The following is an 11,736-nucleotide window of genomic DNA, read 5'->3' on the forward strand; positions in this document are numbered from 1 at the left end:
TATCGGCTTCCCCAAGCTAACAAAAGTTTTTTTTCCTGAAATGACCTAAAATGTCTTAATAGTTGTTAAATAGATAAGATGTAGGTATTATCTGGGCACTTGAAGATTGTGAAAGATTACTGCTTGGTGACTTGAACAATATCACCAATCGCAACTTCTTCGGATTCTGCAGCAGCCTTCTTCGCTGCTTCGTGCTGTTGGACCCTGTAAGACTGGTATCTCAAGGCAAGAATAATCATACCTATAAATGTTAGCTACAACATATAATATAAACAGAAGTTAGGGAATCCCTCACTGGCACTTGTAGCAACTGCAATAACAGCTCTCCGTGTAAGCACCCATCTAAGACCCTCTACTTCACTCTTCCCGTCACTGTTAAGAGACACAGTGATTTGATAGTTTAGCTCTTGTATTGCTGTGTCAATTGACCGCTGAAGTTCTCGGGTTGAAATCTTCTGATTGTTGAACATCTCTTTTAAGTCATCCTTTAAACCGGCAAGGTCTTGTGTCATGCGCTGCGTTAATATGTCTAGCTCATGCTGTATTAGGGCTCGTCGAGTACGTTGAGATTGTATCTCAGTATTCCGAGATGTCTGAATAGAGGTTTGTAGCTCCGAGCATGCTGCTCGGAAAAGGTAAACCTCGTTCTCAAAATCAGACTTTGACATAAGTCTGCTACGGGTTGTCTCAAGGTTCCCTGCCAGTAAACCTCGAATTGATTTGGCTATGGCTATCGATTGCTGCTCCGTAAAGCCACTTTTGTTCAAGTCTTTCACCATGGTGTATGTGTCAAAGTGATGAACAAATGAGCTCGAATGGGGGTGTTTGTGGCTAGGGGGATGGATATAAGGCTCCATAGCGTTCGATTGAGACTGATCCGTGTCCTTCTGTGACTCTGATTTTGACATCTTGTAAACAGATCCTAAATCACCCTGAGAAGGGGCACCACTAGCGGACCCAATCTCGATTAAACCAGGAGGTTCAATTTGTTCAACATTCCCATCAACGGTATTTTCTGAAGCTGATCCGGATGCAGCATCCTTGGTTTGAGCTTTATCAGGCGACTGAGTACCACCTTCCGATGCGCTTCTTTTTGAGGGTGGTTTAGTGTCATCTACCGCTTTATCATCCTTGGCTGTTCTCTGATCTGGTTCCCCTTTTGATACCTTGTTCTGGCTGGATTCCGGCCTTGTGCTAGAACCTTCCGACGAAGGTACTCGCGGCTCTACAGCTGGCCCGTATCGTTTCTGGAAGCGTGTATTTTGTTCACATGCTCGGCTCGAATGGAGCCCCGCGGAATGCGTTCGCTGGACCGGGCAACGTATAGATCGATAGGTAGTAGGCTCACAAGCTCGTACAGAGCGTAGCAGGTTAGGGTAAAGAAAAGGGAGCCGTTGGTGTGCCATATTATGATTGCGACGAAGTAGGCATTGCCTGACGGAATGAAGCAAGTGAGGATGTATCAGAATGAGAAGAATGCCGACATACAGCTCCGGACGGGGCAGAACTTTAGGTAAACTAAAAACTCCAGTCACGTGACAGGCCTAGGAAATCGATTTGGCCCCTTTTTGGCATAAAATATATTTTAAAAATTGTTCACTGTAGTTTATATATATTGCCTAGTTATCAACAGCTCAACAGCCCAACAGCCCAAAGAGAAGCCGGGTCCGCTCCCAATATGCAATCGATCTTTTTCTGAGAGTTTCCATCGTTTCATCTTCCGCCTGCAAAGCTTCAGTATGGATAGTCATGGAGTTTTCCCGAGTCGCAGTGCTGGATTTCATTGCGTTTTCCAAGTACATCAGGTCAAACAGGAGTTGTATTTTACAGTCCTGCTGAGTACTAGAATCATCTCCACTAACAGTTTGTTGTTCTTGCTGTGTCACTCCATCCTCAGAAGACGTAGTCTTCGAATCGGCTAGTTCTTTCGCGTGGCTATCTTCAAGAAGCTTGTTGATCGCTCTCTGAAATTCGGCTTTCAAGACAGAAAGAGCAGTAGGGTTCCATAAATCTGGGCCTAGGTCTTCCATTGAAACTTCAAGCTTCCGAAGCAGTTTGAATGCAGCCGGAGAGGGCTGAACTGGAAGCTCGGGCTTGCCCTCCCATAGGGTTCTGCCGGAACACCTAAGAAAGTTCTTGAAAGGCTTCAACTTTGTTATATATGTAGAGAGTTGGGTCACAATATCTGTTGCAATGATGGTATGTAATTCCGGCGTCATATTCTGAGCAAAGTGTAGTTGTTCTCCATCCAGCAGTTTGCTTGGGATCTTGTTTCGAATCTCGCGAATCATGCGTAGAAGAAAAACGGCTTTCAAAGCCTTATGCGATTCGGAAAACAAGTTTATAACGTCAGCTAAAGCAGCTTGGAGTCCCTTAAATCCTTTCGTCAGAGACTTTTGATGTTCTTCTTGCAAAAGAGCTGGATCGTCCTCTGTTAAGCATCCATATATATGGTCGATGACATCTTCATCGCTATCATCTTCCACAATATCCTCCCAGTTATCAGCTTTCATTCCATGAATTAAAGAAGTTCTAGCTTCGACAGCTCGAAGCCAGGTCTGGTACGAATCCAATAGTCTTAAAGATTCAGTTCCTCGGCCTAGCGATCTATTGACAACCTCATTCTTGAAGCTTTTAGCACCTTCCGAGAAGTCAACTGACGCAAGTTTCGGATCCCATAACGAATTCCTGTTATTACCACTTTCCCCTGTTGGAAAGCAGCTTATAGCTGACGTAATTTCGCTCCCGAGGTTAGCTATGCCTTCAGATTGGCCTTGAAGAATCAAAATTAGCTGGTGGTTTATGATGTCTCGTAAACCTTCTAACACTTCCAGATTCGAATGGGTTGGGGTTGAAGACTGAACAAGCAGCCACGATTCGAGCAGCTTTTTTCGCAAATCCAAGATATCCTCAAAGTTTTTAAATGCCTCTAGTTTTAGTTTCGCTTGCGAGGAGAATAGCTTGAATGTGTTCTTAGACCATGTTTTTAGTTGGGTGCTCCTTTCTGACTTGGGTATATCATTATACTTGATCCATGGAGTGAAATGCCGAATGTCCTCCAGAATCCAGGGCTTTAAAAGATCCATGTTGAGTTCCCCTAACCATAAAATCTCGGGGTCAGCGAGGAGGGGCTGAGTTGTCAATTTCTCTAACGCTGCCGAGAGGGGACCGTTGAGGAGATGATCAGTTTGTCGTAAAGTTTGCAAATATAGCTTTAAGGCAATCAATACACCGTCGCTATGTATGTTTTCTGTAATTTGTTCTCCAATTGCGTTTTTACGCACATCGCAGAAATGCCGTATAGCGTCATTGGAGGAGGAGCTAGTGGCCAGACAAAATGCACATAATGCCTGCACAAGTTTATCAGTGGTTATACTGGCAGCAGACAAGCGTAGCTTAATTCGGCTGAGCAACGTCGCCCTGAGAGAAGCCAAATTCTTCTTTAAACTATTCACGAACGGGGGAGCATTTTCGTTGTGTGAAAGTGCCTTCAATAGGAGTCTCGAAACGACTAGTAGTTTCGCAGCGAGAACTACGGAGCCACGCTCCCGTATTATTTTCACAATCGAGTTTGTGCAGCTTCGCAAAAGGCATAGGTGGGCCTTAAGTTGTCGTCCATCATCTATTATGACGTTAGCCCGATTGCATGTATCTCGAAGATCAGCTCCATGCGCACTTCTCTTGCCAGACTTGAAATCATCATTATTCGATTCATAGATATGGTCGTTCTTCCTCGCTATTGATCGTGGATTGCATCGCCTCCCGATACTAGATAAAGTAGACTCGACTTGTTGTATATCTGTATTCATATCCACGATTGTTTGCGCAGTTTCGAGCAGATCCCGGTATTTAACTCTTTATATGTAGTAATATATTAGCGGGGTGTTTGCTTCATGTGTATAGGAGTAATAAATGTTCGCTGCCGCACTCGGACATACCCAACAAGGGACCTGAGCTTGTCCCGATTGCTTTCAGCATCTCTGCGGAGTTCCTGCTCCAGGCGCCTTACTGTAGGAACAGGGTACTTAAACGCATCTTCCCATGAATTGAGAGTAATCGCATCCGGAGTATCTGCCGCCATAGTCCCGGCTTCGTCAACTTCTATCCAGCTGTGTCCTTTTCGTTCTGGCTGCGTTGTCAATTTCCTGATAAACTCGCGGGTGACTAGATAGTTACCGTTAAAAATTATCACGTGATATGAATAGACTAACCTTGAAACGCGCGCTTGTTTAATCAGCTACTTAGGCGCTAAGCGGCGAATTAAACGCGCCTTCCTTATATGCGTCATAGGAGAAAAGGAGGGATGTCATCGTTCATTTTTCCCACTCTTATGACTTCATGATCCACGGGGTTTGATATCTTCTATGATTCCACCTCCATCAACTAAAAAGTACGAAGAAAGAAGGAAAGGATAGATACCCTTTGCTGGGCGACTCGATCATGGCTGGTCCTACAGAGGAACATTCCCCGCCCAAAGAAAATTCAGTGGTTTTCCCTCCAATTACCCGATCGCATATCCTGAATTGCTCATACCATGCCTGGTATTCACTGTAAGACGTCCCTGTACAGTCAACGCCTGTGACCGAGTAGAGCTAACCATAGGTGATAGATATCGAGCTGTATCTCCAAAAGCACGACTTATTCCTCTAACTGAATCGTTCATTAACTATCTCCGCGCAGATGGGATAGTTCTCCCTCCAGATGAGACAAGCCTGGAGGTATCAGATGATGACAGTTGGACCCTCTCCACGTCTAATGGAGACAGTAACTCAGAAAAAGATGGCTCTGATGATGAGAACGAGCCGTATGATCCGTCGCGAGAGTGGCCGGAGGTGCATGCTGAAGTGATAGCGAAAATCAGAGAGCTTGGCGGCCAAGTAGCCCCTAAGCTGAACTGGAGCGCACCTAGGGATGCAAAATGGATACTTCCAACGAATGATATGCAATGCAGGACAGCCAACGATGTCTACTTGCTCCTCAAGAGCAGCAATTTCATGAACCATGATCTTGACCATGCATTTGATGACTGTGTGGTTGAGCCAAACCAGGAACAAGATAACGCCCCTACCACGTCAAACCAGCCGCCTATTCCGTATCACCTTGTCCTACGCAAATATTTTAATGTCAACACATCATTGGAGTTTCGGTGCTTTGTTCGCCATAGGCAACTAATATGTCTTTGCCAGCGGGATCTAACATACTATGACTTTCTTTCCGGGATGCAAAATGAGTTATTGAGGGTGATTCGGTCTTTCTTCGGCGAAAAGCTTCGAGATACATTCCCTGATCCAAATTTTATATTCGACGTTTATGTTCCTCCGCCGCACAATAGGGTCTGGCTAATTGACATAAATCCCTTTGCTCCAAAGACGGATCCTCTTCTGTTTTCGTGGCAGCAGATACTTAAGATTGGCCAAGAGGTAGAACGAAACATCAATGATCAAATAAATGGAGTTGACGAACAGGTCGTCAGGCTTAAAATTAGTGCACAAAACGAGCCCTCTGCGGCCGAGATACCTTCAATACCAGGCGAGGATGATGATGAAGAGTCAGATATCGAGGAAGTGGTTTCTGAGTTGCCATTGTTCCTTCTACTGTCGGGAGGAAATCCAGCGGGAACTAACATGAATGCCGCCCCATTCTCCGCACATAAACTACCAAAAGATGTAGTAGATGCATCGAGGAGTGGGCCCGGGGGTATGAGTGAGTTTCTCACTCAGTGGCGGGACATACTCGAGGGAAGGATACAGCCGGATACCGGGGACAGTGATGATGACAACTAAAATAAAAAGGGGAGACAGAATAATCTCCATCGTTATATTCCTGAAGATTGCAAATGTAGTAATTTATGTACATCATTCATAACTGAAACTCTAAATTAGGTATATAACAATGGAATCAGAGCGTTAATAAATCAGGGTGCCGCCCAAACAAGTACTCTAAGAGTGAAATAAGTCTATAGTTTATGCTTCTTCTGACCAGAAGCAAGCTTCATAAATTCAACTTGTGGGATACCAGAAACAAAACGGTCTAGTCCCCCGAAAACCTCACGGACATTCTGCCTGTCCAGTATGTCTTGATCTGGTGCGTTAATCAACGCCTTGATCTTCAACATGCTCTCCTGGTTCAGATGGGTGCCTAATGTCATGTCAATTTCATGCAAAACCATCTTGAGGAATGCATCTGAATCCTCCTCTTTTCCGCTTGCCGAGGTGAAAATCTTATTGACAAAGCCTGTTTGTAGCAGTTCCTCAGACGAGATACGTTTGCTCATGATAAGAGCTTCCTTTGCTTTAGCCAGGCCCATCCGCTTGACAAATGCATGGCTGGAGCCTCCCTCTGTGACCAGTCCAATAGATGAGAAGGGAGTGAGAATGTAGGCATGGGGAGTAGCATATATGAAGTCACCGAAAGCGGTCAGAGCTGCGGAAAATCCAACAGCGGGTCCGTTAAGGGCGACGACGAGGATCTTTGGGTGTGTGTAGAAGGTATGTGTCAAGTCGATGTTATTAGCAACGAAGCCCTGGACATAATCCCGGCGTCCATCTATGTTATCGTCCGTTTGAGGCGCACTTCCCAAAAAGTCTGCACCGCTATTTGACTGTTAGCGGTTGAACCCCCAGAGTACTATATAACTAGCGACTTCCACCCACGGGAGCTTACGCTGAGAAGAATCTCCCAGTCCCTGTGAGGACGGTGATATATATGTCATCCCTTGCTGCAACTTCTCGCATCTTCTTGCCGAGGAGGTAGTAATGTACACCGGTCATGGCATTGAGCTTTGAGGGTCGGTTCAAGGTGATAATGGCCACACGGTCCTGGTAGGTGACCGTCACCTCGTCCAGAGGGTACGACATCTTGAATCGTAAAACCGGTGAAACCAGCGGATGTGAGAGGGCAAGGGTTATAACTTCCAGAGGATATATATTCTAGCGTATTGTCGGTCTGCCTAGCTATCCAGCGCGTAGGGGAGGTTTTATAATAAGGGGGGTCGCAGGAGCAAAGGTCAGCGAGTCGTTAGGGAGGGTGAGAGAGAAGCAGAGATCGCATAGCCGGGGCAGGGGAAGTTCCTCCGCCTCCGTCTCGCTGAAAGCTAACTAACTGGGGCCACGAAGGTGAGGCCAGCTCCATCGTGTTTGGTGGTTGGAAAGCTGCTGAAGTTGCGGATGAGCCGAAGCTTGCGTGGGCGACCTCGGCATCTCCAGAACAAACAGCCGCGGCATATTTTTCTCGTTGCTTTTTTTCAGAGTGACTTATATTGATATGTACTGAAGGTCTCAGATCTTCTTGACTAAACATACGGAGTAAATGAGGCACTTGGTTACGGACTGTAAATAGATACGGTATAGGCTTGCGGTGCTGTCTTTACTCGGTATGTCGAGTTTTTGAATATACTAGTTATGTGTCAAAAGGCAAAATGTATTATCTATAGGTCCTATAGAGACGGAAGGAAAAGCCACAACAGCCCTCCATAATGCACTCCCAGTATTCGTACAGAGGAAAAGAAAGAACGAAAGAAATAAAGAAAGAAATGAAAAATGGCCTGCTAGGTGCAAACGCCCGTTCATCAGTCTATCCAAGCAAATCAAGGATAGAGATTGCAGTTTCCAAGATTCCCTGCAGTGGCTGCTTTATTGAGGGGCGAGAAAGATACAGAGAGAAAGTGAAATTCGAAAATCTCATGTTGGTCCTGTAATGACGATTTTTGGGATGCTGATTTCTGGATAAGGAGTTGTATCATTGCCTTTGCCTTGAGTTCCTTCATTATTATCATCATTATCATCCGGGTCTGGTATGTAATCTGGAATGCAGGTTGCAATATACGTGACCATCGAGCCGAGATGTCCAGACCCCCTCCAGTACCCTTCGTTGCAGGAGCTAGTTTCCGAGTGCTGCAAGAGATCACACATTCGTCGAAAAGGCTTTTGGCATCCATAGCAGAAGAATATGTAGTCCTTTTCAGGCTTGTATGACCGAACAAAATTCGCTGCAAGTTCTAGTATATCATCATGCTCAATTCCCGATGGGCAGTTTCCGGATTCAAGGTGATTAAACATCGCAGAGAGCGTAGAGAAGTCTTGGGGGCAACAATAACAGGAAACTCCGCGTGGCCTATGTCTGAATGCATGCTATAATATAGAGATAAAAACGCGTTAGTTTCCATTCGCTATAGGTTTGGTTTTATAGGCATACCCCATTCAGCTCATGCGCATTTGGAAAGTAGTCACCACAGGCAACACATAGGTAGTGTTTACAGGTGTTGTGCTGGCGTAGTCCGATAGCTGAAGGCGCAAACCAGCTGCAAGGCTCACAGTAGAAATGGGATTCCTCTAGATGTTGCTGCAGGCTAGTAAATGTCTCAAAGTCCTTGTGATCCCCACACAGGTGGCAGACATTATGATTAATAGAGTATCCAACATGAGCGCGGTAATATCTAGGTAAAGAAAACCCAATATTACAGCGCTCACAGTGGATCTCTGTGCTAGTCTGGTTCATAGTCTCTGGGTAACGAATAAGAGGGTATTTGGCTTTCTAGGGCTTATAGAAAGTGATGTAGTATTGGTGGGCTATAGAGATGAGGTCTCATTCATACTCTGTAGATATTAATATGCTATGAAATGGCAGGTTCCGATTATCCCTGGGGCAGAGAGGGAGGAGGTTGTTTGATATCAAAAGAACAGCGCGTTTGGTAAAGAGCCAGCAGTAGCGTTTTGCGTGGTTCGAAAGAAGGAAAAGAAGAAACAAGGAAGAAACCTTTCATAGGGGAGGATGACAAGGCTAGAAGCAGTAAATAATACTAAGAATATTTACTGATTTCTACGGCCTTCAAATGCCCTAATGCTTAGCTCTATGGAAAGTCCCAGCATTTGGAAACTAAAGATCCGGGAGTATTGAAACGACAGCAACACTCGGGTATACTATTACTTCAGCCATACCTTGATATTTCATCAACATCAAGGCATACTTATAGCTCTGGGGTAAGTCGACCTCCTTTTTACTTGTGAATCCGCGATTTTGACATTTTATTTAATGTTTTGGTCATCTTCTATAGGATGTGTCACGTGAGATGAGGCAAACTTAAAAGTTAAGTTAAAATATTTTTTTTTATCAAAATCAAAATCGCTAAGGAAGAAACGAAGAGCGAAGGAGATGCAATTTCTTACGGTCTATATACAGATCTGAAGCTCATCAGAGTGCCTTGATATTATCAAGATGTCGTCGGACGAAATCGTCTGGCAGGTTATTAACCAGCAGTTTTGTTCTTACAAGCTCAAGTAGGTATCTGGTTCTCCTCACTAAAGATTTCTCTAACCTTTTGCGAGTATAGAACCGACAAAGGCCAAAATTTCTGCCGTAACGAATACAATGTTACTGGCTTTTGCAACCGTCAATCATGTCCTCTAGCAAACTCTCGGTACGCGACCGTTCGATCAGACCCCAGCACAGGTGCAATGTACCTCTACATGAAAACGGTAGAACGCTCTCACATGCCCAATAAATGGTGGGAGAAAGTCCGGTTATCTTCGAATTATGCAAAAGCTCTGGGCCAGCTAGATGAGCGATTGATATACTGGCCTAAGTTTTTGATTCACAAGTGCAAGCAACGTCTTACCCGGCTTACTCAAGTCAACATACGGATGAGAAAGCTTGCCAAAGAGGAAGAGCGTTTGGGTGAAAAGCTGGTGCCAAAACTGGCACCCAAGATAAGGAGACGAGAGGAAACGAGGGAACGAAAAGCAGAAGCTGCTGCCAAACTTGAGCGGGCGATTGAAAGGGAGCTCATTGAGAGATTGAGGAGCGGGGCGTATGGTGAACAACCTCTGAATGTTCAAGAAAATATCTGGAAGAAAGTTCTTAAGGGTCTAGAGAGACAAGGAGATGGTGAACGGGACGAAGATCTCGATGAGGGCATTGAGGAGGAGTTGGAAGAGGAAGAGGAGGGCGTTGGTGAAGTTGAGTATGTTAGTGATATCGACGAGGATGAGGACATGGAAGACCTGGAAGACTGGCTCGGAGATGAGAGCGACGAGACGGACGGCGACGGTGCAGACGATGACGATGATGAGGGTGAGAGTGACGATGGAGAGGCTAGCAGTGATGAGACCAACGAAGAAGACGAGCCAAAGAAGAAGCCCGCCGTGGCGCCCAAGAGGAAACGGCCTGCAGCGCCCTCTCGGCCCCGGAAGAAGGGTGCGCATGTCGAGATCGAGTACGAGACTGAAGGACCGGCAAGAGAGTCGCTGTTTGCATGAACACGTCTTTGACAAGCCAGACAAAAAGTGTTTTCTTTTGTTCAATTTCTTGCGGGCGTTAACTTTTTGGCCGGAGTTTTGGGATCTACTTGGGCGAACGGCTCCGTCTCTACGAGGTTTCATGTAAGGGTTATAAACATTCCAGTCAAGATCGGTCGATTGAAGTGCATAGAAGCTTGAACTGCTGTCCTGAATTATTATATTGAATACCTGCTGTTCGGGCATAATATATTGAATAAGCTCTCTATGGATTGTAGACAAATATGGACATGTGACTTAGTTTGAGCCCAGGAGCTAAGGGGGATGGTGATCTTCTTGAAGACTTTCAACTTTCTTCCCACTCCACGTTTCATATTAAAACATCTGACCAGCGAGACCTTTACAGGGGCTTCTATATTCATTTTCGTTCCTCCTCGACTTTGATATCTGGAATTTCGCGACGTTCTTCTCTTGAACCGAACAGATAGCTACCACCCCTCTAGCCCCTCGCCCGCCTACATACGGCAAACCTCCTCCGCTGGTGCTGGTTTCACCATGGCGTCCTATTTCTCTTCCATAACATCGATATCCAATCTCAGCACCCGCTTCACCTCTCTCCGGCGTGCTATATCCGCAGACGAGACAGATGACCCTGAAAACGAGGACCTCTCACATATCTCCAACGTTCTACGCGCGTATTACAACGAAAAAGGCCGCAGGTTACCCCCTTGGTTACCCCCAGATAAGAAGTCAGCATACAACACCCCGGTTATTGCGACCTCTCAGACATCTTTCCAGGGCTATGGTGGTACTGCGAACCAGCCAGGTGGCCGTGGTGGCCTGGGGGACCTGTGGGATGACTCTGGGCGTTCGAATACGCAACAGCAACAAGCTACAGGGAGTCTTCGTTCTGGTCGAAGCCAGAATAGCCTGGCAAGCCATAAAAATGCTTTACCATCGTCCTTAAAACCTGCTCCAAACCACCTGCCCCACCGTCCCGGAGCCAGCTTGAGAAGCCAGAGTAACGGATATGACCGCGATCCTTCACCTCAGGCTGGAGGCCGATCTCAGTCCACTGGCGGAGCGAGACCACTACCCAGCCAGCGTGCTGGTTCATACCAGACTTCCGGTGCCCAACTGTCACGTCCAGAAGGGATGGATCGAACATTATCTAGCGCTTCTGCGCAAGACAGACTTCGTGCGCGGTTGCACGGTGGAGGCAGCAAACCATCTTTAGGCACTAGCAAATCTTTTGATTCTACTTCTGCTTTGGGTGATGGGGGAGGCTATTCTGGAGCCCGCAGTGGTGGCTATCGATAATTTTGGACTCCATGTCATACAACTGGAGGAAAAAGGGAAAGGGAGGAGAGTGCATCAAGGCTCCTGCATACTCGGCTATTTTCCTTTAGTGAGCCCTGGCGTTTTTTGTTGGTATTATGACTGATATTTCTTTAAAATTCGCATTTCTGACACGATCGTCATTACGAGAGTGATTATCTGCTAA

The 11,736-nt window shown here is 45.9% G+C and overlaps 7 protein-coding genes across 7 annotated transcripts; 3 read left to right on the forward strand and 4 right to left on the reverse strand.

Annotated features, from left to right (window-relative positions):
- Positions 1 to 116: 116 nt before the first annotated feature.
- On the reverse strand, positions 117 to 1,406 carry ARB_07594 (uncharacterized protein; the record flags this gene model as incomplete). Its single annotated transcript, XM_003014243.1, has 2 exons — positions 117 to 241; positions 296 to 1,406. The coding sequence occupies 2 exons, from the start codon at positions 1,404 to 1,406 to the stop codon at positions 117 to 119; spliced, it is 1,236 nt and encodes a 411-aa protein (XP_003014289.1).
- Positions 1,407 to 1,634: 228 nt separating this feature from the next.
- Positions 1,635 to 4,081, reverse strand: ARB_07595 (uncharacterized protein; the record flags this gene model as incomplete). Its single annotated transcript, XM_003014244.1, has 2 exons — positions 1,635 to 3,855; positions 3,939 to 4,081. 2 exons carry the CDS (start codon positions 4,079 to 4,081, stop codon positions 1,635 to 1,637), a joined length of 2,364 nt encoding a protein of 787 aa, XP_003014290.1.
- A 359-nt stretch (positions 4,082 to 4,440) lies between these two features.
- Positions 4,441 to 5,783, forward strand: ARB_07596 (uncharacterized protein; the record flags this gene model as incomplete). The annotated part of the gene is made up of 2 exons (XM_003014245.1): positions 4,441 to 4,550; positions 4,610 to 5,783. 2 exons carry the CDS (start codon positions 4,441 to 4,443, stop codon positions 5,781 to 5,783), a joined length of 1,284 nt encoding a protein of 427 aa, XP_003014291.1.
- Positions 5,784 to 5,956: 173 nt separating this feature from the next.
- ARB_07597 (uncharacterized protein) lies at positions 5,957 to 6,857 on the reverse strand (the record flags this gene model as incomplete). Its single annotated transcript, XM_003014246.1, has 2 exons — positions 5,957 to 6,593; positions 6,664 to 6,857. The coding sequence occupies 2 exons, from the start codon at positions 6,855 to 6,857 to the stop codon at positions 5,957 to 5,959; spliced, it is 831 nt and encodes a 276-aa protein (XP_003014292.1).
- An 822-nt stretch (positions 6,858 to 7,679) lies between these two features.
- On the reverse strand, positions 7,680 to 8,057 carry ARB_07598 (uncharacterized protein; the record flags this gene model as incomplete). The annotated part of the gene is made up of 1 exon (XM_003014247.1): positions 7,680 to 8,057. The coding sequence occupies one exon, from the start codon at positions 8,055 to 8,057 to the stop codon at positions 7,680 to 7,682; it is 378 nt and encodes a 125-aa protein (XP_003014293.1).
- Positions 8,058 to 9,213: 1,156 nt separating this feature from the next.
- On the forward strand, positions 9,214 to 10,253 carry ARB_07599 (uncharacterized protein; the record flags this gene model as incomplete). Its single annotated transcript, XM_003014248.1, has 2 exons — positions 9,214 to 9,275; positions 9,329 to 10,253. 2 exons carry the CDS (start codon positions 9,214 to 9,216, stop codon positions 10,251 to 10,253), a joined length of 987 nt encoding a protein of 328 aa, XP_003014294.1.
- Positions 10,254 to 10,787: 534 nt separating this feature from the next.
- On the forward strand, positions 10,788 to 11,552 carry ARB_07600 (uncharacterized protein; the record flags this gene model as incomplete). Its single annotated transcript, XM_003014249.1, has 1 exon — positions 10,788 to 11,552. One exon carries the CDS (start codon positions 10,788 to 10,790, stop codon positions 11,550 to 11,552), a length of 765 nt encoding a protein of 254 aa, XP_003014295.1.
- Between the last annotated feature and the right edge of the window lie 184 nt (positions 11,553 to 11,736).

This window comes from Trichophyton benhamiae (assembly GCF_000151125.1).
Source record: "Trichophyton benhamiae CBS 112371 chromosome Unknown Abenha-F-W-01a06.fp72, whole genome shotgun sequence".
In the NCBI taxonomy this organism is placed as follows: Eukaryota; Fungi; Ascomycota; class Eurotiomycetes; order Onygenales; family Arthrodermataceae; genus Trichophyton; species Trichophyton benhamiae.